Source organism: Nerophis ophidion, linkage group LG04, assembly GCF_033978795.1.
Source record: "Nerophis ophidion isolate RoL-2023_Sa linkage group LG04, RoL_Noph_v1.0, whole genome shotgun sequence".
Classification (NCBI taxonomy): domain Eukaryota; kingdom Metazoa; phylum Chordata; class Actinopteri; order Syngnathiformes; family Syngnathidae; genus Nerophis; species Nerophis ophidion.
In genome coordinates this window covers 25280635-25301298 of record NC_084614.1, presented here as the reverse complement: position 1 = coordinate 25301298, position 20664 = coordinate 25280635, and the positions used below count along the sequence as shown (strand labels likewise).

At 37.1% G+C, this 20664-nt stretch overlaps 1 protein-coding gene across 1 annotated transcript in view; it reads left to right on the top strand.

Annotated features, from left to right (window-relative positions):
* The window catches only part of ubash3ba (ubiquitin associated and SH3 domain containing Ba), a 42664-nt gene that overhangs the window by 12454 nt on the left and 9546 nt on the right, over positions 1-20664 (top strand). The window contains exons 2-3 of the mRNA XM_061897627.1: positions 16014-16067; positions 17078-17264. Coding sequence (XP_061753611.1) covers positions 16014-16067; positions 17078-17264 — 241 coding nt within the window. The remainder of the gene's footprint in view (positions 1-16013; positions 16068-17077; positions 17265-20664) is intronic.

Here is a 20664-nt window from a genome sequence, read left to right as displayed (position 1 = left end):
AGGAACTGATGACATAGTGCTGTATTTTACTTCTTTATCTCTTTTTTTCAACCAAAAATGCTTTGCTCTGATTAGGGGGTACTTGAAATAAAAAAATGTCCACAGGGGGTACATCACTGAAAAAAGGTTGAGAACCACTGGATTAGTGTTTGAGTAATTGGATTAAACACACTTTATAGCGTCAATGCGTATTTTAGGAAAGTATTGTTTGAACGCCTTTTGAACAAATTCTGTACGCTGTTAATACCTACAAAAATCACGACCCCCGCAAACCACCGCTCTAATGTGCGCTCTATTGCAATGGCCGTGCAGAAACTATGTCCACATATTTAAAGTTCGGGTCGCTCCAAACAGTCCGGATTGTGTACATTTTTAATAGTTACGATTATTCAAAGCAACATAATGTAAATCGAATATTTTTTTCTTATAGAATAATTGATTTGATTGATCATTGCAGCCCGAGTATTGACCAAGACCTAGCTGAAAAACACACAATGCAACTTATTAATTTGACTAGTGTCCATAACGTACCTAGTCACTATTCTGCAAACACCTTGTCTTGCAGAGGGTTGAGACATTTTGCAGTGGTTAACGTCCTCTATGCAGATATGTTTAGAAACGTTAATGTCAACCAGAGGTTGACTTTAACGTTTTATACTGTTGAATTTTTTAAACTGTATTAGATCTTATTAGGTGGCACTGGTGTACTTATTGCAAAATACCACAACATTGTGTAGTGCACTTATTGGTAGCAACACAAAAGGTATGCATACACAAGACTTACTCGGATGCAGGCATTTTCATGAACAAACTCAAGCTAAGATTCAAGGCGGCTTAGCAGAAGTCGCCCATTTCCTGAAGTGGCTTGTGACCTTCTCTGTTTTGAGGCTGTGGTTTGAGGGCAGCTTAAGCAGACGTTGCAATGTCTCTCTCGCCCCCACACACACACGCTTACACACAAAGGAAAACATTATACTGTTAGTTTGTTACTAATACAGATTAGGTGTAGTTTCTCTTACTTGTACTGGACTTACATAGTGTCAAGCCAAACTCTAGTCTAATAGTATAAAACGCTGGCGAGAGTATAATCAACATACTTCGCCCACACAATGGACCACTTACTTCCTTTATGGTGTCTCTGACGATCTCTGTTATACAATGTGACCTCAAATGTCCCTTCTCATGAAATAATGAAGCGAGAAAAAGAGAATCAGTTCCAGATACTGACTATACTCAACTAAGTTTTTGGGAAACACTCACTACATTTAGCTAAGAAGACAAGTTTTATTGTAAACCCAAGACGCTTTTCTTGTGACCTTTAACTACATTGTGGAGTAAAGTATTTTTTTTTACAAGTTTTAAACTGGTTTGACGTTTGAGCTACTACATTCAGTCAACACAAATACAGACAGTGTGGGTGGGTATTGACAAATGTGTCCAAATATTTTATGTATTCTTGTAGAGGTAGTATCCACCTGACAGGTGGGGCATATCAATATTCTGAATAGGCAGCATGATTATTGCACAGGTGTGCCTTGGAATGGCCACAAAGAGAGGTCACGATAAAATGCTAACGAAAAAGGTTGCTTATATATATATATATATATATATATATATATATATATATATATATTAGGGGTGGGCAAATTAATGCGTTAATTACGAGTTAACTCATCAATCTATTAACGCCGACAATTATTTTATCGCACATTTGCGTATGTTGTTTACATGCTTTTATTTTGTTAACGCTTTTTCTTAGCAAGATGGCGACGCCCGGACGGGCTTTTGCGTCGAGGGGCTCTTGGTAAAGATGGAACATTTGGCAAAAATACCGGACAATTCTGCAAATTTCATGGCTGACTTACAGCGTGGTCACTCCAGGATCACTTACGACCGCCAGACAATTCTGAATGTGGATAGATCGGGCCGTTTTGAACTGAATGACGCGTGCTTGCTAGACCGGCTAGCGTTCAGTTTATCAAAGCACCAAGCAAACAATCGGAAAATTCCCATCATATCAATTCCTAGATATGGTCATGATTGTCTTAAGTGCACTACGCAGAATAAACACAACATTATTAATATTGCTACTACGGATAATTTGATCAAAAATTCCCCAAAACAGCCCACTACCTATAATATAGGTTTTTTAAACATAAGATCCCTGATAAAAAAAATGTTTCTGCTGTTACCTCATAAATTGCCTGTTCAGATGTTATGATTGTGGCTCAGAGATTTGTATGTAGATTATATGTATTTTCCATAACAAACAGGATAACTTAAATACTCAGGCAGTGGCAATAAGCTTAAATGTTTGTATTTACATTTTTTGAGTTGATTTTCATAAAATATGCTATTTAACTGCTACTGTTTAACAAGGACTGATTTAAATTGTGTTTGCACAACCAATGTTTTGGCGCTTTTGTTCATGTGGGAGAATATTCCAATAAAGGTGCACTACACACTACTTTTGAATTCATTATTGGGCTTTGCGTATACAATGCAGTTAATCGCGATTAATCTGAGAAATAGCGCGATTAACTTCGATTAAAATTTTTAATCGTTGCCCAGCCCTAATATATATATATATATATATATATATATATATATATATATATATTAATTGGATTATCCAGAGAATAGTGCTCGCTCGATACCGTGGTAGAGCGCAATATGTATGTGTGGAAAAAATCACAAGACTACTTCATCTCACAGAACTGTTTCATGAGGGGTTCCCTCAATCATTAGGAGGTTTTCTCCTGATGATTGAGGGAACCCGTCATGAAACAGTTCTGTAGAGATGAAGTAGTCTTGTGATTTTTCCCACACATACATATATGTATATATATGTATATATATGTATAATGTGTGTATATGTATTTGATTTAGAATTGGGTTTATTAATAAATCAACATTTGAAACATGGCTAGAAGCTTTTTGATGATGACCCTTCTGCAAAAATAATGCAATAACAGGATAAAGTAGTTCTAATATGATTATATTTTTAATATATTATGATATGCCCAGAGCTGTTCTGAAACCAAATCTAAAATGAGTACCAATATGTAGGGCAGTGACAAGAAATGTGCTTTATATTCTAGGTTTATCATTAATGCTTTAATTATGGCCACTGCCCCAAGGTGTGTATTTACCTAAGCCGCAAAGAGAACAGGCTGTTCATTGAAAGCGGGCAATAATTGAAGAGATGCTCATATTTCAGGAATGTGAGAACTTAACTTAAAACCACATTTAAAAAAACTTAATAGTTACATGGACTGCATGAGAATGTGGAAAGAAACATGTGACTCGATAGTTGTTGATTACCAGGTATATTGCACAAACACAGCGAAAAGGAACCAGTTTTGTAATAGCAGTTAGAAGCAAACTGCTCAGCCACCATTATTACAGTTAGTTTATTCTCATCATGGCAAGTAACATACAAGTTTGTTTTGCACCAATAGCATAGTAGCGCAAGCAACATTTTCATGTGGGTGCAGAGGTAGATAAAGCTGCTGTATGCTGACCACTTGTGATACTTTAAATGCAGCTACTGTGATCTTGTGGTAGTAATAAACATTAAATTAAGTGGTTGCTTATAGCAACAGAGATATATATATATATATATATATATATATATATATATATATATAATTTTTTAACCACCCCAATTAGTCTCCTCGTTGGCTATTTGCTTCTCTCGTCCACTTCCCAAGCAACTGCAGGGGACTTTGCGGGTAATTGAATAGAGGCATTAATTGGAGTATTTACTTAGAGATATCCAGATCAACCTTTTTGGCCTTTGATCCTGATCAAATTTTTTTTGATTCGATTTTGTGTCCCGATCTGATCTGATTTCTTTTCGATCAGATTACTTCGATTTGATACTTTGGCAATAAATGTTGTCTAGCATGTAACTTATGTAAACAGAATAACACATTTTTATGAAGCTCGTTAAATTTTGAATTTGCTTCAATTATTATAAATCAAATGTTAATTACATTTGTGATGTTGAATGCATTTTTTTTAGATCAAATAAATAAAATCCAAAAGTACCATTGGCTCTCATTTAAATAATTTAGGTTTTGCCTTTAAAGCCTTCCTGTATCCAGAGACTTACTCCCTGAGTTTGTAAACAATAGGAAAATTACCCAAAACATATTTTCGAATATGAACGAGAAAAAAATTTTGATCTCGTCACTTGACTATAGTCTATGCACTATTACTAAACTAAGTATCAAAGGTATCAACATCTGGATCGATCATTCCTATTCCTGAGGGATCAAAAGTCCGTAATATCATCGCTTACGTGTAGTGATTTCTCCAGATTCTCGGAACTTTTTGATGATTTTACGGACCGTAGATGGTAAAATCCCTAAATTCCTTGCAATAGCTCGTTGAGAAATTTTGTTCTAAAACTATTCGACAATTTGCTTACAAAGTGGTGATCCTCACCCCATCCATGTTTGTGAATTACTTAGCATTTCATGGAAGCTGCTTTTATACCCAATCATGGCACCAAACTGTTCCCAATTAGCCTCCACAAACACTTATATGTTGCATATAAGTGTTTGATGAGCATTCCTCAACTCTATCAGTATTTATTACCACCTCTCCCGACTTCTTTGTCACGTGTTGCTGGCATCAAATTCTAAAGTTAATGATTGCACAGAAAAAAATGTTTATCATTTGGAACATCAAATATGTTGTCTTTGTAGCATATTCAACTGAATATGGATTGAATAATGATTTGCAAATCATTGTATTCCGTTTATATTTACATCTAACACAATTTTCCAACTCTTATGGAAACAGGGTTTGTATAATTTGAAATGTGGACTCGTCAGACCACAGAACACTTTACCACTTTGCATCGGTCCATCTTAGATGAGCTCGGGCTCAGCGAAGCTGGCGGCGTTCCTTGTTGTTGTTGATAAATGGCTCTCGCTTTGCATAGTAGAGTTTTAACTTGCACTTACAGATGCAGCACCGCCTGATGGATCAAAGGTCCGTAATATCATCGCTTTCGTGCAGTGATTTCTCCAGATTTTCTGAACCTTTTGATGATTTTACGGACCGTAGATGGTAAAATCCCTAAATTCCTTGCAATAGCTCATTGAGAAATGTTGTTCTAAAACTGTTCGACAATTTGCTTACAAAGTGGTGAACCTCACCCCATCCTTGTTTGTGAATTACTTAGCATTTCATGGAAGCAGCTTTTATACCCAATCATGGCACCCACCTATTCCCAATTAGCCTGCACACCTGTGGGATGTTCCAAATAAGTGTTTGATGAGCATTCCTCAACTTTATCAGTATTTATTGCCACCTTTCCCAACTTCTTTGTCACATGTTGCTGGCATCAAATTCTAAAGTAAATGATTATTTGCAAAAAAAAAATGTTTATCAGTTTGAACATCAAATATGTTGTCTTTGTAGCATATTCAACTGAATATGGGTTGAAACTGATTTGCAAATCATTGTATTCCGTTTATATTTACATCCAACACAATTTCCCAACTCATATGGAAACGGGGTTTGTATGTGAGTACAATCTTTAGCCACATGAGTGCAATTTTTAACCAATTAAACAATTGGACAGCTGATCTGATCCAATAATAGGGACTTGTCAACTAGTGTAAAGGAGTCTTATTATACAAAATATTTTTTGTTTTTTTTTACCTGATGGTACTTGCTTATGCGTATTTGGGATTTGCACAAGTCCCATAAAGCTTGAAATCAAACTGTGGAGGCATTGCAGTGATATTTATAAAACAATCTTGCCTTTCGTCGTAAATTCTACAAACCGTCCGTTTGGAGTTTTGTTCAAGTGTGATGTTTTGTTAAAGTGTGACTCCAGTGGATTAGCCATATATGGTAGACTAGGGGTGTCCAAACCTTTTCCACAGAGGTCCGAACACGGAAAAATTTAAGCATGCGGGGGTCATTTGGATATTTTTCATTTTCAAACCATAACAAAATATATATATATTTTTTTCCTTAGGGCTCCTGGGGACCATAAAGAGTCTCAGTCACTAAAATGTTAAAAATAAGCAAATTATTATTATTTTTTATTTAATGCTTACAGTAAATCTCTATATCAACTTGAGGTTGATATAAGGTTTTATGCCTTTTCTGTCAGACAACTTTGTTTTTTACAATAAAACTGAAATATGCAGTATTTAGATAGATAGATAGATAGATAGATAGTACTTTATTGATTCCTTCAGGAGTGTTACTTTATTTAGCAATTACAGCCCTCAAAGATCAATAATGCAGGACACCATTGATTTTAATTATTTAATATTTTTGAGTAATCACAGTGAAAAGTTCAATAAAATCTTACTAAATAAATTTGAGATCCGAAAGGTTCCCTACTCATAAAGTGATACATTTGTATTATTATTTTATTTTTTTACTTTTAACACTTAATTTTCAAGATCAACTTCCGATATATCTGTCAAATTTAAGTTTGAACTGTTATTTTGATTGTTTTATGCTCTTTTGACAAAACGTTGATGTTTTTATATGGCAACCACACAACATATGCAATATTTTTTTCCACATAAAATATTTTTAAGTGTTAAATTTTAAGTAATAATTAATTATAACATAGATTTTTTTTTTTAAGCAATGGAAAAAAAAGAAAATAAAGACAAAAGGGGAAAAAAAACTGCCTGCATGGCAGCTTTGTGTCAACATTGCCATTTTTTCTCATTAGATTTCACATCATTCCACTTTTTTTAAAGTTTTGTTTTTTTAATTTTGCAATACTATCAATTTTTTTGCAATTTTTGCAGAATGTGTGGCGGGCCGGTAAACGATTAGCTGTGGGCAGCAAATGGCCCCCGGGCCGTACTTTGGACACCCCTGTGGTAGACATTTACCCAAACATCCAATTAAAATTGATGTAAAACTTGCTGTGCTGCATCATGTTGACGACAAAACCAAATGAAGGAAAATGTTCTGTTTGCTTTAACCAGCACAAATCACCACAAAACTTTCAGCCTCATCTGAAATAAAAAGTGACTTACTTGTAACTTTTATTATTTGTGGCAATGTGCCTTCCACTGTGAGGAAGTCGCTTTCAGGCTACTGTTTGTTTAAAGGATTGGAGGCACATCATGTGTTTACATCTGAAGAGACCAAAAATTAAGCATTAATCGGTGAAAGACCAAGTTGGAGCTATTAGTGCATAGGTAAGTAACGTATTTGATTGACATAAGTGCCGTGCTGCTGTGATCGTGATGTCAATGAGAAAAATATTGCTTCTGATACAAATATTAGTCACATCTTAATTTCATGTCTATTTTTTTATGATGTGAAGTTCATATTTTATCTCATTATTTAGCTGTATATGTTCCTTTTGTTCAGCAATGTTTGCAAGCGATATCAAGATTCATTATATGCTGTTAAGCCTACAAAAGATTTGTTAATCCAGTTTATTAATAATATTAAGGATATTTCCATAATGCTAACACATATCACTAAATATGCTATATTGTGTACAGAACAACAATATGGCATTATGTAATGAAAGTCTACACTCACTTTCACTTGCTTTAATGCAAAGCTCAAGCTGCTTGACCATCTTGTGAATTAAGCCGCCAAGAGGACAAACGGATGTGACGTCATATGCAACTCTCCTAAATGCTCCAGCTCACCCGTGACCCTGAAGAAGATATGCAGTAGAAAATTAATTACTTACATTTTTAGTAGATCTGGGCCAATCACTTTGTGACACTGTAGTCTCTGCATCCCCCATTGTACACACAGGAACTGGTCAGGCCAAACTGCCTCAGGGTTGGGAGCCGAATGGAGGCCCCCCCCCCCCTCCCTGATTTTGAAATCAATGTAAAACCTGCTGTGCTGCAACATCTTGTCGACGATGAAACCAAATGAAGGAAAATGCTCTGTTTGCTTTAACCAGCACACGTCACCACACAAACTTTCAGCCTCATCTGAAGTAAAAAGTGGCTTACTTTTAACTTTTTTTTTATGTGTGGCAATGTGCATTCCACTGTGAGTAACTCTCTTTGAGTGTGTGCAAAGATTAACCCTGCTTCAACCATAGACCTTCACAAAAAAATAGATTTTCCAAAGAAAAAAAAAATACTTTGAATGGCAGGCTTCTTGACCACGGTTTATGGCAGTGAAGGAGACAATGAAACGACAAGTAATAACAATAGGTTTGAAATGGGTGAATGATACGTTAGCAGTTTGTTGTGTGGCTAGCTTAGCCTTCTAATGTAAGACAATAGCATCACCGTCCACCAGCAAAATAAAGATAGATCTTCCTAAAAACTACTTTTAATTGGATCAGTGCGTACTGTTTGGCAATGGATCAGTTGGTATTATAATCCGTCATGTTCGCAAGCCTCGCGAACGATTATGTTGCCCGTAGCATAGCTAACTGTATTCCGGCTTGAGCCTCCATTGTTTACAAGGGTTCAAAGCAGCTGTGCATTAAACATATTAACACAAATTATAATATTAGAATAGAAAATCATTTTATTGTCGTTATAGACATGCATATGTCCAGGATCTATTATTAGAGAGATAATAACTCGGTAGAAGTTTAACCTTAGCCAGCGTTTCGTACCAGAAATTTCCGACCTGGCTTCCTGACTTTGTGTCCGCTGCGTCGTCTCCTCCTTCGGCTGACAACAAACCACGGTGGGCCTCATGGTCTTGCTTTATCATCCGGGATGTTGTGTTGTGGTGAAAGTCAAATAAACTTAGATGACTGGTGGCGATCACCAGTGTCCATATTTCATATGGTCTTGATAAAACAAAAAAAACAACAACTGTAGTAAACAGGGCTGCTGGGGTGGACAAAAGGCGAGGTAATGAGGGTTTCATTTGCATCTAACAACTTAGCCTCTCAAAACTGTTTTTGAAGGGAGACAAAAATTGGCATGAATGTAGGTCTTTACAGCCAAATCTATCCAAAATTTTGACCATTAGTCGTCGTCACTGGTGACCGTGGCAGAGAAGAGGACTGTGGAAAAACTAGTGAGCATCCTGGATGATGCCAGTCACCCTCTGCATAGCGTTATCAGTAACCAGAGGAGCCTGTTCCGTGCTAGACTGCTTCATCCCAGGACTAATAGACTCAAAAACTAATTTGTCCCACAGACTGTACAACTCATTTCTGCCCAGTTTCTCTTGTCATATTCTTATTTTACTGTTATATTTTATTCTCATTGTTGCTTTTTATTTTTATTGTAATATTTTTCTATTTTGTTTCTATTTATACCCCCATTATTTACTTTTTAATTTTTAAATTCGATCTCAATTCTGTACACTGCTACTGGAATTTAGATTTTCCTGAGGGAACTCTCCTGAAGGAATCAATAAAGTACTATCTATCTATCTATCTATCTATCTATCTATCTATCTATCTATCTATCTATCTATCTATTTATCTATCTATCTATCTATCTATCTATCTATCTATCTATCTATCTATCTATCTATCTATCTATCTATCTATCTATCTATCTATCTATCTATCTATCTATCTATCTATCTATCTATCTATCTATCTATCTATCTATCTATCTATCTATCTATCTATCTATCTATCTATCTATCTATCTATCTATCTATCTATCACATCAGTGGCTCTCAAATGGGGGTACTTGAAGGTATGCCAAGGGGTATGTGAAATTTTTATTGAAATATTCTAAAAATAGCAAGTATTCAAAAATCCTTTATAAATATATTTATTGTATAATACTTCAACAAAATATGAATGTAAAGTTAAAGTACCATTGATTGTCACACACACACTAGGTGTGGCGAAATAATTCTCTGCATTTGACCCATCACCCTTGATCACCCCCTGGGAGGTGAGGGGAGCAGTGGGCAGCAGCGGTGCCGCGCTCGGGAATCATTTTTGGTGATTTAACCCCCAATTCCAACCATTGATGCTGAGTGCCAAGCAGGGAGGTAATGGATCCCATTTTTATAGTCTTTGGTATGACTCGGCCGGGATTTGAACTCACAACCTAAGTTCATAAACTGTGAAAAGAAATGCAACAATGCAATATTCAGTGTTGATAGCTAGATTTTTTTGGATATGTTCCATAAATATTGATGTTGAAGATTTCTTTTTTTGTGAAGAAATGTTTAGAATTAAGTTCATGAATACAGATGGATCTCTATTACAATCCCCAAAGAGGGCACTTTAAGTTTCTATGTGTAGAAATCTTTTTTTTATAATTGAATCACTTTTTTATTTTTCAACAGGTTTTTAGTTATTTTTAAATCTTTTTTTACAAATAGTTCAAGAAAGACCACTACAAATGAACTGTATTTTGCACTGCGAGGCAATTTAATAAACCAGAAAGTGATGACATAGTGCTGTAATTTACTTTTTTATCTTTTTTTTCAACCAAAAATGCTTTGCTCTGATTAGGGGATACTTGAATTAAAAAAATGTTTATAAGGGGTACATCACTGAAAAAAGGTTGAGAACCACTGTATTACATGTTATATAAACCTTACGGTGTCTTTCTCTCTTTCTGTGGCGTTTGACAGCAGGAAATTCTTGGTGCTGTTGGAGCGATATGAGCAGTTTTAGTCATGGTGTTCCACTTTCGCCTTATAAACAGGAAATGTTAATTTGCCTCTACAGAGCTGAGTCCTGAAGGGGTTCTTGAGTGCATATAGTGGTGAAAGTAGTGAACACATTTTGGGATACCGATGAGTAATTTTCTTTTCACTTTATATATATTTTTTAGAACTATATTGACCTTTTGTTGTGAGTAGCAAAACCACATGATTACACACTCCTGGGTTCCAAAAATCTTATCAGTCATATTCAGAATAGGTGGCTTTATTAAAAATAGGCAGGGAGCCAACATATTGATTTCATATGGGAAATTGTTGTTCAGGGAACTAAAAAAGGGATTAAAAGGAAAGGCTCTTCCTGACATGGCCTAATGCAAATGCAAGTTAAGGTATCTAGCAATGATCATTTCTAGGTTAAAGTCATAGATGTTCTAAGGCCAGCTCTCTCCCGCCCTTATCTTCGTCTGGCTGTGAACAGGAAATGCAGTTTATAAATAACATGCACATTTTTTCCTGCTAGGAGCAAAGGAAAAGCTTTTGGTGTATGCAGCTATTCAGGACGGGAGGTCTGTGGCTGAACACATAAAACTAAAGCATTGAACTCATAGGGGAAAAGACTTAAAAGATTAAACAGCAGATGTGGTTCACAAGGGATAGAACTCGATTGAAATGAGTTGCTACTATGCAATCTAGTGACGTATTCCAGATTAACATTATTTTTGTGGTATTATGTAAGACTTCAAGTTGTCGGCAGCACTCGTGTGGAATGTGGGTATGTCTACCTCACAGGTCGGAGGTTTTTGGTATGAATCTTGGCTTGGACGTCTTTGTTTACATGTTCTGCCCCATTGTGTTTCTTCCCGTAGACCAAAAAACGTGTCTGTTAGGTTAACCTGACAGTCTTAACAGCATCTTGTCCAAAATCAGCTGGTATTGGTGGGTTGCAATCACATGACCACATCAGGGCAGTTCTGTGTTTCAGGCGATGGTCTAAGCCCCATTTGGCTACTGTTTATTTACCTGAATCCGTGCAGATTTAGGCTTATTTTGAAAGGTTTTGAGGTAAATATAGAAGCGATCATGAAAAAATATTAAACTTTTGAATTAGGTGGATTTTTACAGTCTTAAGAAATATATTTAAAAAAAGATTTAAACCATTAATCGTCACCAAGATGTTACTGCTACCTCACTTCTTTGACACTTACGGTATTTAGAGAAGAATGGATTGGAGGCACATCATGTTTACATCTGAGGGGTCCACATATAAGCATTAATCGGCGAGAGACAAAGTTGGACTTATTAGTGCATTGGTAAGTAACGTATTTCATTGACATAAGTGCTGTGCTCCTATTTTCATGACGCAAATTAGAAAAAGATTTCTGAAGGTACAAATTTTAGTCTCATCTACAATTCATGTCTGCATTTTTTTTCATATTTTGTCTCATTATTTAGCTGTATATGTTCCTTTTGTTCAGCATTGTTTGCTAGCAATATCAAGATTCAGTATATTATGTTGAGCCTACAAGAGATGTATTTATATAGTTCATTAATACTATTTAGGATATTTTCTTGATGCTAACAAATATCACCAAATATGCTATAATGTAATCATCTGTGTCGAGTAAAGCTCTTAGTTTCTTATGAAAATCGCCCAAAAAAGTACTGTGGATTGGACCAACAATCACAATATTTACTACTGGTACATAACATGATGTTATTTTATTTGTACAACCAGGTCTTCGAAGTTATATTTTGGCATAGCAACCACATAAGTACAAAAAAGTAATGCGAGCTATTGTCATTTCTTTACATTTAGTTCTGCTCTAAAACATTACTAATATAGTAGAGAATAAACTCGATTGCATTACAGAAAGTTTCTCAAACAAATAAAATGTTCAAACAAACATTTTATAAAGAAATGGCTGCAGATACAAGTGGTCCAATTGTATTCCACAAAATATTGAAAGTGATATATAAAAAAAAAAAATCTTTTGATGCACTTTTGTTTTCCCCTGACTTTATTACATTTACAGGCAACTTCTTTTCGCTGTATTAGAATGTAAAAAAGTAAAGTTCAAGTACCAATGATTGTCACACACACACACTAGGTGTGGTGAAATTTGCCCTCTGCATTTGACCAATCCCCTTGATCACCCCCTGGGAGGTGAGAACAGAACACTTATATGGTATTTTTTAATGAAAGTCTACACTCACTCTCACTTTGTTCGATGCTACGCTCAAGCTGCTTGACCATCGTGAGAATTAAGCCACGAAGAAGAAAAACTGATGTCATATGCAACCCTCCTATATTCTCCAGCTCACCCGCCGTGTCCCTGAAGAAGATATGAAATAGAAAACTAATTAATTTACTTTTTAGTAGATCTGGGCCAATCACTTTGTGACACTGTAGTCTCTGCACACAGGAACTGGTCAAGCCACTCTGTCCCAGGGTTGGGAGCCGAATGGAGGACCCTCTCAGTGGGCCTTATATGAAAATAGCTCATTGAATGTGCATGATTCGGTGGCACAATACAAATGTGCACTTTCATTTGACCACTTGCTCATAATAATCCAGTGTGTTCAATTGACTTCCATTCCCAATAGAAAATAGTAATCCTCTGTTTCTATTCACATATTCTACCGGATTTTCCGGTAGACTCCCGAAATTCAGCGCCTCTCCCGAAAACCTCCCGAGACAAATTTTCTCCCGAAATTCAGGCGGAGCTTGAGGCCACGCCCCTCCAGCGACATGCTGACCCGAGCTACGTGTCGACAGCCTGTTGTCACGTCCGCTGTCCCACAATATAAACAGAGTGCCTGCCCAATGACGTTATAACTGTACAATGATCGAGGGCGAGTTCTTGGTTTCTTATGTGGGTTTATTGTTAGGCAGTCTCATTAACGTCCTCCCAGCGCGGCAACAACACACAGCAACAGCAGTCACGTTTTCGTCTACCGTAAAGCAGTTCGTCTGCCGTAAACAGCAATGTTGTGACACTCTTAAACAGGACAATACTGCCATCTACTGTGCATGCATATGTGACAATAACATCTACGGCTTTTAGAGCAGTGGTTCTCAACATTTTTTCAGAGATGTACCCCCTGTGAACATTTTTTTAATTCAAGTACCCCCTAATCAGAGCAAAGCCTTTTTGGTTGAAAAAAAAAAGATAAAGAAGTAAAATACAGCACTGTGTCATCAGTTTCTGATTTATTAAATTGTATAACAGTGCAAAATATTGCTCATTTGTAGTGGTCTTTCTTGAACTATTTGGAAAAAAATATATAAAAATAACTAAAAACTTGTTGAAAAATAAACAAGTGATTCAATTATAAATAAAGATTTCTACACATACTGCGATGAGGTGGCGACTTGTCCAGGGTGTACACCGCCTTCCGCCCGATTGTAGCTGAGATAGACACCAGCGCCTCCTGCGACTCCGAAGGGAATAAGCGGTATAAAATGGATGGATGGATAGCTGTAAATATACTCCTCCCCTCTTAACCACGCACCCAACTACGCCCCTCGCCCATCCCCGACTACAACCCCCACCCCCCACCTCCCGAAATCGGAGGTCTCAAGGTTGGCAAGTATGCGCTTGTGATTCCTCCTTGCTCATAAACAAATTATAATGGGCCCTGTATTGTAACTGTAGGACTGACATAACTGCTTCACAACACCCCTCAACGGCCCTGCGATGAGGTGGCGACTTGTCCAGGGTGTACCCCGCCTTCCGCCCGATTGTAGCTGAGATAGGCGCCAGCGCCCCCCGCGACCCCAAAAGGGAATAAGCGGTCGAAAATGGATGGATGGAACACCCCTCAACGTAGCATAAATGATCTGTAATGCACTTATTGCTACTTTGTCGCTATGTTTAGCGAGTAGAGGTATATATTAAAGTGAAAGAGAGGTATGTTTGCATCATCCATTTATTCAGTACTCAAATACACAAGTATTCTCTACTCTAGAAAGAGTGGGAATCCGCCATCACAAGCCTATGGAGTGTGCAGATAAATGTCTAGAAGCGTGTAACCCAAACCTTATCTCCTCCAGGTGCTGAGAAAACACGTCTTTGAGACTTATTGGTTTACCTTTTTCACCAGGAAGACTTGGTGTGTTTTTTTGGGTTCGTGGAACATGGTGAAAAATAAAATACCGGTTAGAGAAAAAACAAAACCAAGAAGAAATGCAAAAATGGAGCAAAAGGGCATAATCTAATGAGAAATAGCTGAATGTTGATACTAGTAACTAAACACACAAGTGTGTGGAATAAATGTTTTATCTTTAATTAACCTACATCAACTAATGTACCACCATATTAAAATCATTTTAAGAACAAGATTGTTTGTTTCCTGTATTTGACAAATCCATGTCCTGCTGATCTTTTTTAAGTAAACTAGTTTACTGATGTTGTTTGAGGTTATTCATAAGCACAATATTGTGTTGGTATATTGGGAGGCTACAGTGTAGGCCACTGCTGTTCTTTTTCAATTCAAAATAGTTAACTGTTGTTATTTTTGAGAATATTTTTAAGCACAATATTTTTGTTATATTCTTCGAGGCTATATGTCACTGCTGGGGTTGTTTTTAAATGTATAGCAGCTGATACTGCAATTAAAATTTTGTGCAAAAAGATGTTGAAGCACAGTGGTCTTAAATACTTGACAGTTAGAAACACTTCCATAATGTAGTGAATTTAAAATTGGCCTTAGTGTGTGAATGTGAGTGTGAATGTTGTCTGTCTATCTGTGTTGGCTCTGTATGACGTGGCGACTTGTCCAGGGTGTACACCGCCTTACGCCCGATTGTAGCTGAGATAGGCTCCAGCGACCCCGAAGGGAATAAGCGGTACAAAATGGATGGATGGATGGAGTTCATGGGTTTAGTTCTTAACGTTTTTTATTTTGGTATCAAATAAGTATTGATAATTATGGAAATTCTCAGTTCAGGTATCTGTATTGATTACTGAAATTCTGGTATTGTAGCAACCCTAAAATCCCTATAAGAAATTTATTCAACTACTGTAATATAATTTTGTTCCAATGACTTACATTTTTACTATGGACAATATTCACAAACTCAAAAATTTAAAGCTAAATAATGAAATCTTTATCACACGAAATGTTTGCAAACGATTTTTCACATGTATTGGACATAATCCTTAAAGTATGTTCAACATACTGTTATCACCTAACCAAGAATGTTTTTCGCAATTCATTCCAAGTCAATGATTTGTACTTTCACATTAAGTACGGTTTCATGAGCTCCTGCTATGAATAATTGAGTGTCTCTTGTCATTTTACTGCTCTTTTAAGATGTGTGCTCTCTTTTCACTGTCACATGGTGCAAAGCAATTGCCTCCAAATGAACATGGGCAGGAAGAAAAACTATTGATTGTGTGACTGACTGTTTTCTCTTGATTTTTGTCTCGACACAGATTGAAAGCTTTGGTTTCAACAGGAGGGAAAAACGTCCAAGCAGCTTGTGACTGGTGAGAACACACACGCACACGCACACAGAGGTGGGGGAAATAATATATTTGTAGTTGTGTCGCAATTCGGACATGGAAGATCATCGAATCGATTAATAAACGTCGATAATTGATGTATTTTTTGCAAATAAAGTAATGCAGACAGTTTTACAATTTGCCTGACTGCAGCGAGCCATCTCACCGAGAGATCCAACCAACTCCTTTACTATCTGGCACTTATGGTCCAGTTTTGCGCACATTTCCATTAATTAATAAATGTGGGATTTATTTTAACAGTTTTATTTCATATTATTTTTTGAAGTTGCAAGTGATAAATGCTTTTTAGTGAAACAAAAATGAACATATTACTTCATCAATATACATACGGTAAAGATGCATCAATAATCAATTTTTAATCTAATCGTAAATACTGAATTGTATTCGTAATCAAATCCGAAGGTGGCCAAAGATTCCCAACTTTATTTGTACATACACACTGACTTGAGGACAGCACAGTGGCACCGCTTTTAGCGCTTGTGCCTCACAGTGAGAAGGTCCTTGGTTGGAGTCCCTGGCTCAGGGTCTTTCTGTGTGGACTGGAGTTTGCATTTCATACCCACTGGGTACTCTGGCTTCCTCCCGCCTCCAAAGACATGCACCTGGGGATAGGCTGATTTGCAACACTAAATTGGCCCTAGTGTGTGGGTGTGAATGTTGTCTATTTGTGTTGGCCCTGCGATGAGGTGGTGACTTGTCCAGGGTGTACTGAGCCTTACGGCTGAGTACAGCTAGGATTTGCTCCAGCCCATTCGCGACACCGAAATGGACTAACAGTAGAAGATGGATGGATGGACATAAACATGAAGACCCTTTCATCAGTTACTAATGCAATAGTGGTGTGTAATGATAAACATAGGATACCCTTAGAGGGCTAATGTGTCACTGTGCTGGCATTGTAGTTCTGCCCTCTGTTGGACACTCCCTTTAGTAGCAAATCTTGAACTCATGTGTGACTGTGTGTGTTGCTGCAGGCTCTTTTCGCACGTGGACGACCCCTTCCTGGATGACCCTCTCCCCAGAGAGTATGTGCTGTATCTGCGACCCAGTGGGCAACTACTGCAGCAGCTCTCTCATTTCTGGCAGCAGTCTCGTGTCTCCTGCGGCAAAAATAAGGCACACAACATCTTCCCCCACATCACTCTCTGCCAGTTCTTCATGGTCAGTTGCAATCGCTCATCTTTCTACGCTATTTTTCTTATCACCATACAGTAGGGCTGGGCGATATTGGCTTTTTATTAATATCGCAATATTTTTATGCCATACTGTGATATACGGTATATATTACGATATTTTGCCTTGGCCTTGAATGAACACTTGATGCATATAATAATAACAGCAGTATGATGATTCTATGTGTTTACATTAAAACATTCTTCTTCATACTGCATTAATATATTCTCATTTTAAACTTTCATGCATAGAGGGAAATCACAACTAAGTCAATTGACCAAAACTGTCTTTATTAAATACTCTTCCTTCTCTCACGGGTGACTTTTTAAATGAAAGAACAAATTGACAGTGTTGCTACCCTTTTGTAGTAACACTTCCGCCGCATACTTTGCATATTGCTGTTGTCTGCTGAATATCTTCCCACTTGAAGCCAAACCACCACCAGATGATGGATCCCCTGCTCTTTATTTTTTGGGCATTTACTGTTCTTCCTCCATTTGTGATCACTTTCGCACCTTCTCTCTCTTGTATTGTCACAAGCTCCGCTCCGCTTGCACGACCTGCCTCAGCTAACGTTAGCCATGCTGCTACCTCTCTGCTCGGCGAGAGCGTGTGACGCTAGACGCGCGACAGTATGTGACGTATGTAAGAAGGCGGGCTTGTTTTACGTCTCTGTGAGAAGGACAGACGAGAAGGAGTGAGAAATGCCAGTAATGTAATGCCCGCGGCTAAAAGCAACTGTGTGAGAACATATAATCGAATATTACGATATAGTCATTTTCTATATCGCAGAGAGACAAATATGCGATATACCGTTTGTATCGATATATCGCCCAGCCCTACCAAACAGTGTATATTTTTTTGAGGTCTGTTTATGGAGACGTTGTTTTAAATTAACCTTTGTTTGATAACTGTTTTTCCAGTAAAATAACTACTTTCTTAGCTGCTAATCAGTTGTTTGATGACTGCTTCATTGATCACGTTTATCTTTTAAATTAGCGTCATAACTCCTCCTATTGTTTGCAAACATTCTCAACCTGTGAGACACTTCTCCGCATGTGTCGCAGATTCGCATCCATGTTTCCCTAGGTCACTTGTTTGTGTGAGTGACAGGAAGAAAAGCTCTGACTTACTTTGTTGTATAAATCTGTACCCGTATAATTTCTTGATTTTTATAAACACTTTATATTTAGGTTTATGCTGTATTATTTAGGTTAGGGACTGAGAAGTAACGACACAATATTGATGTTATGCTGTTGCCACATGCCAAATAATTAAGCATCCAAATGACTATTGAGGGATATGCTGTAACGCAGGGGTTGTCAACCTTTTTACTTTCTCATTTACTCATTTTTGTAACATTTATTTGCGTGGCTTATCTAAACCCGAACAAACTAAATAAGCTTGTTTTGTCAGAGCATGAAAAAAAAAAGTTGCTATCCACGACTCATATTTTGTATTAAAACTTTTAAAAAAATATTTTGTTCATCATCATGTATTTCAGTGTTCATTTCTTTCTGGTGTATCTAATTTTATGAAGTAAAAACATGCATGCCATAAAATGATGCTCAGTATTACATATTTTAGCGACTCATGCACTGCAGATCAGACAAACATTTGTTTACATTTGTCAAACCAAACTGTCTCACGTACATCATGGACATATGACGTTTTTTGCCTCTTGTTAGTATGGTTATCCCAGCTTATTATACACACAGTACATACTGTATACAGTATATATTTATGTATGATACAACCTTTTTAAGAGGTCTAATACCAAGCCTTTATTCTACTTATCAAATAAAGCATCAACATATATTTAATTTGATACCCAACTCACTTACCTACCTTCAGTATAAGAGAAGTTACATTATTGGTGTTACCAAGCTGCAAAACTTGGTATATTTATTATTTATCCCAACTCAGTGACATGTTCAACACCAGCAGTGTTCAGCATAGAGAAAGTGTTTTGTCTTTTTCTTGTTTGTTTATTCATTATTGACTTACAATACCATAATGCAGCACACTCAGAGATTAATAAGCACACACACAGATGGTCGTTTCATTAGCTAAACATTTCAGAACATCTGCCAATAATTCTGGTTCAAAATTATTTTTTTACATGCTCATATTTTGATAAAATGTCACTCGACCACTGATAAATAGATAAGTAATATACATGCATAACTATTGCAGTCAAATGTTGCAATTATTCTGGTTGAAAGAATTTAATTTCAGCTTCATTTGTAATCCCTTTGGTTTATGTATTTAATAAATTGCTTTGAGTTTAATGTTTGTTTGAGTAATAGGACATTCAGTAACGAATGACATTTTGAACGCCAATAAGTATGATGGGCAATATAAATGATATACTTAATAAGTAACATAAATTTTGCCGATGATAGTTTTAAAATACTATCGTCATATTGAAATAATAAATTTTGATGAAACACTCTCATTCAGTACTGCAAATTTGGCATTGACAAGCAAACAAACGTGTCCTCAATGCACTGCACAGCTCACTAGTGACTATGGTCCCTCCACAGTGTGAAGTTACTCCTAAATCACTCCTCCTCACCTACAGGGTGGCAAACAAAATACATTTCTTACAAGTATCGTCACTGCAGGACAATGGATAGCTAAACATGCCACACTACACACCTTAGGTGGATATGTTAACCGGTAACCGCTAGGCTTGGTTGTAGCGGGGGTGTATAATGTAGCTGGAAGAGTTGTGGATGCATGGGATTCTGGATATTTGTCATGTTGTGTTATGGTGTGGATGTTCTCCTGAAATGTGTTTGTCATTCTTGTTTGGTGTGGGTTCACAGTGTGGCGCATATTTGTAACAGTGTTAAAGTAGTTTAAACGGGCACCCTCAGTGTGACCTGTATGGCTGTTGAACAAGTATGGCTTGCAGTCATTAGGTGTGTCCGCTGAAGTGTCTGGGCTGGCAAGCTGTTGTTAAAGGTTGTAGAGGGTGCTTGAGGCAGTGCCATCATGGCACACCCCTGTAATTGTTGTATAGGGAAAAACCAGTAGACAATCGAGAGAAGAGTTGCCCTGTAATTCGGGAGTTTCCCGGAAAAATTGGGAGGGTTGGCAACTCTGATTCTGTCAAGCGGCATTCATATAAAACTCGCAGGTAGCACTAATATTACATTTTCATATTAAGGTGCGGGCCGCGTGTCTGAGACTGCTGGTCTATAAATAGCACAGCAAAAAAACTTTGTATGCAGTTTTATTTCATTATAAATTTCCAAAGAGTTTTGTGGCTCCCATTATTTCTTTATTATGTGAAACGGGTCAAAATGGCTCTTTGATTGGTAAAGGTTGCCGACTCCTGGTATAGCAGATGTTAGTCGTGCAAAGTAGCGTGTCACATTTT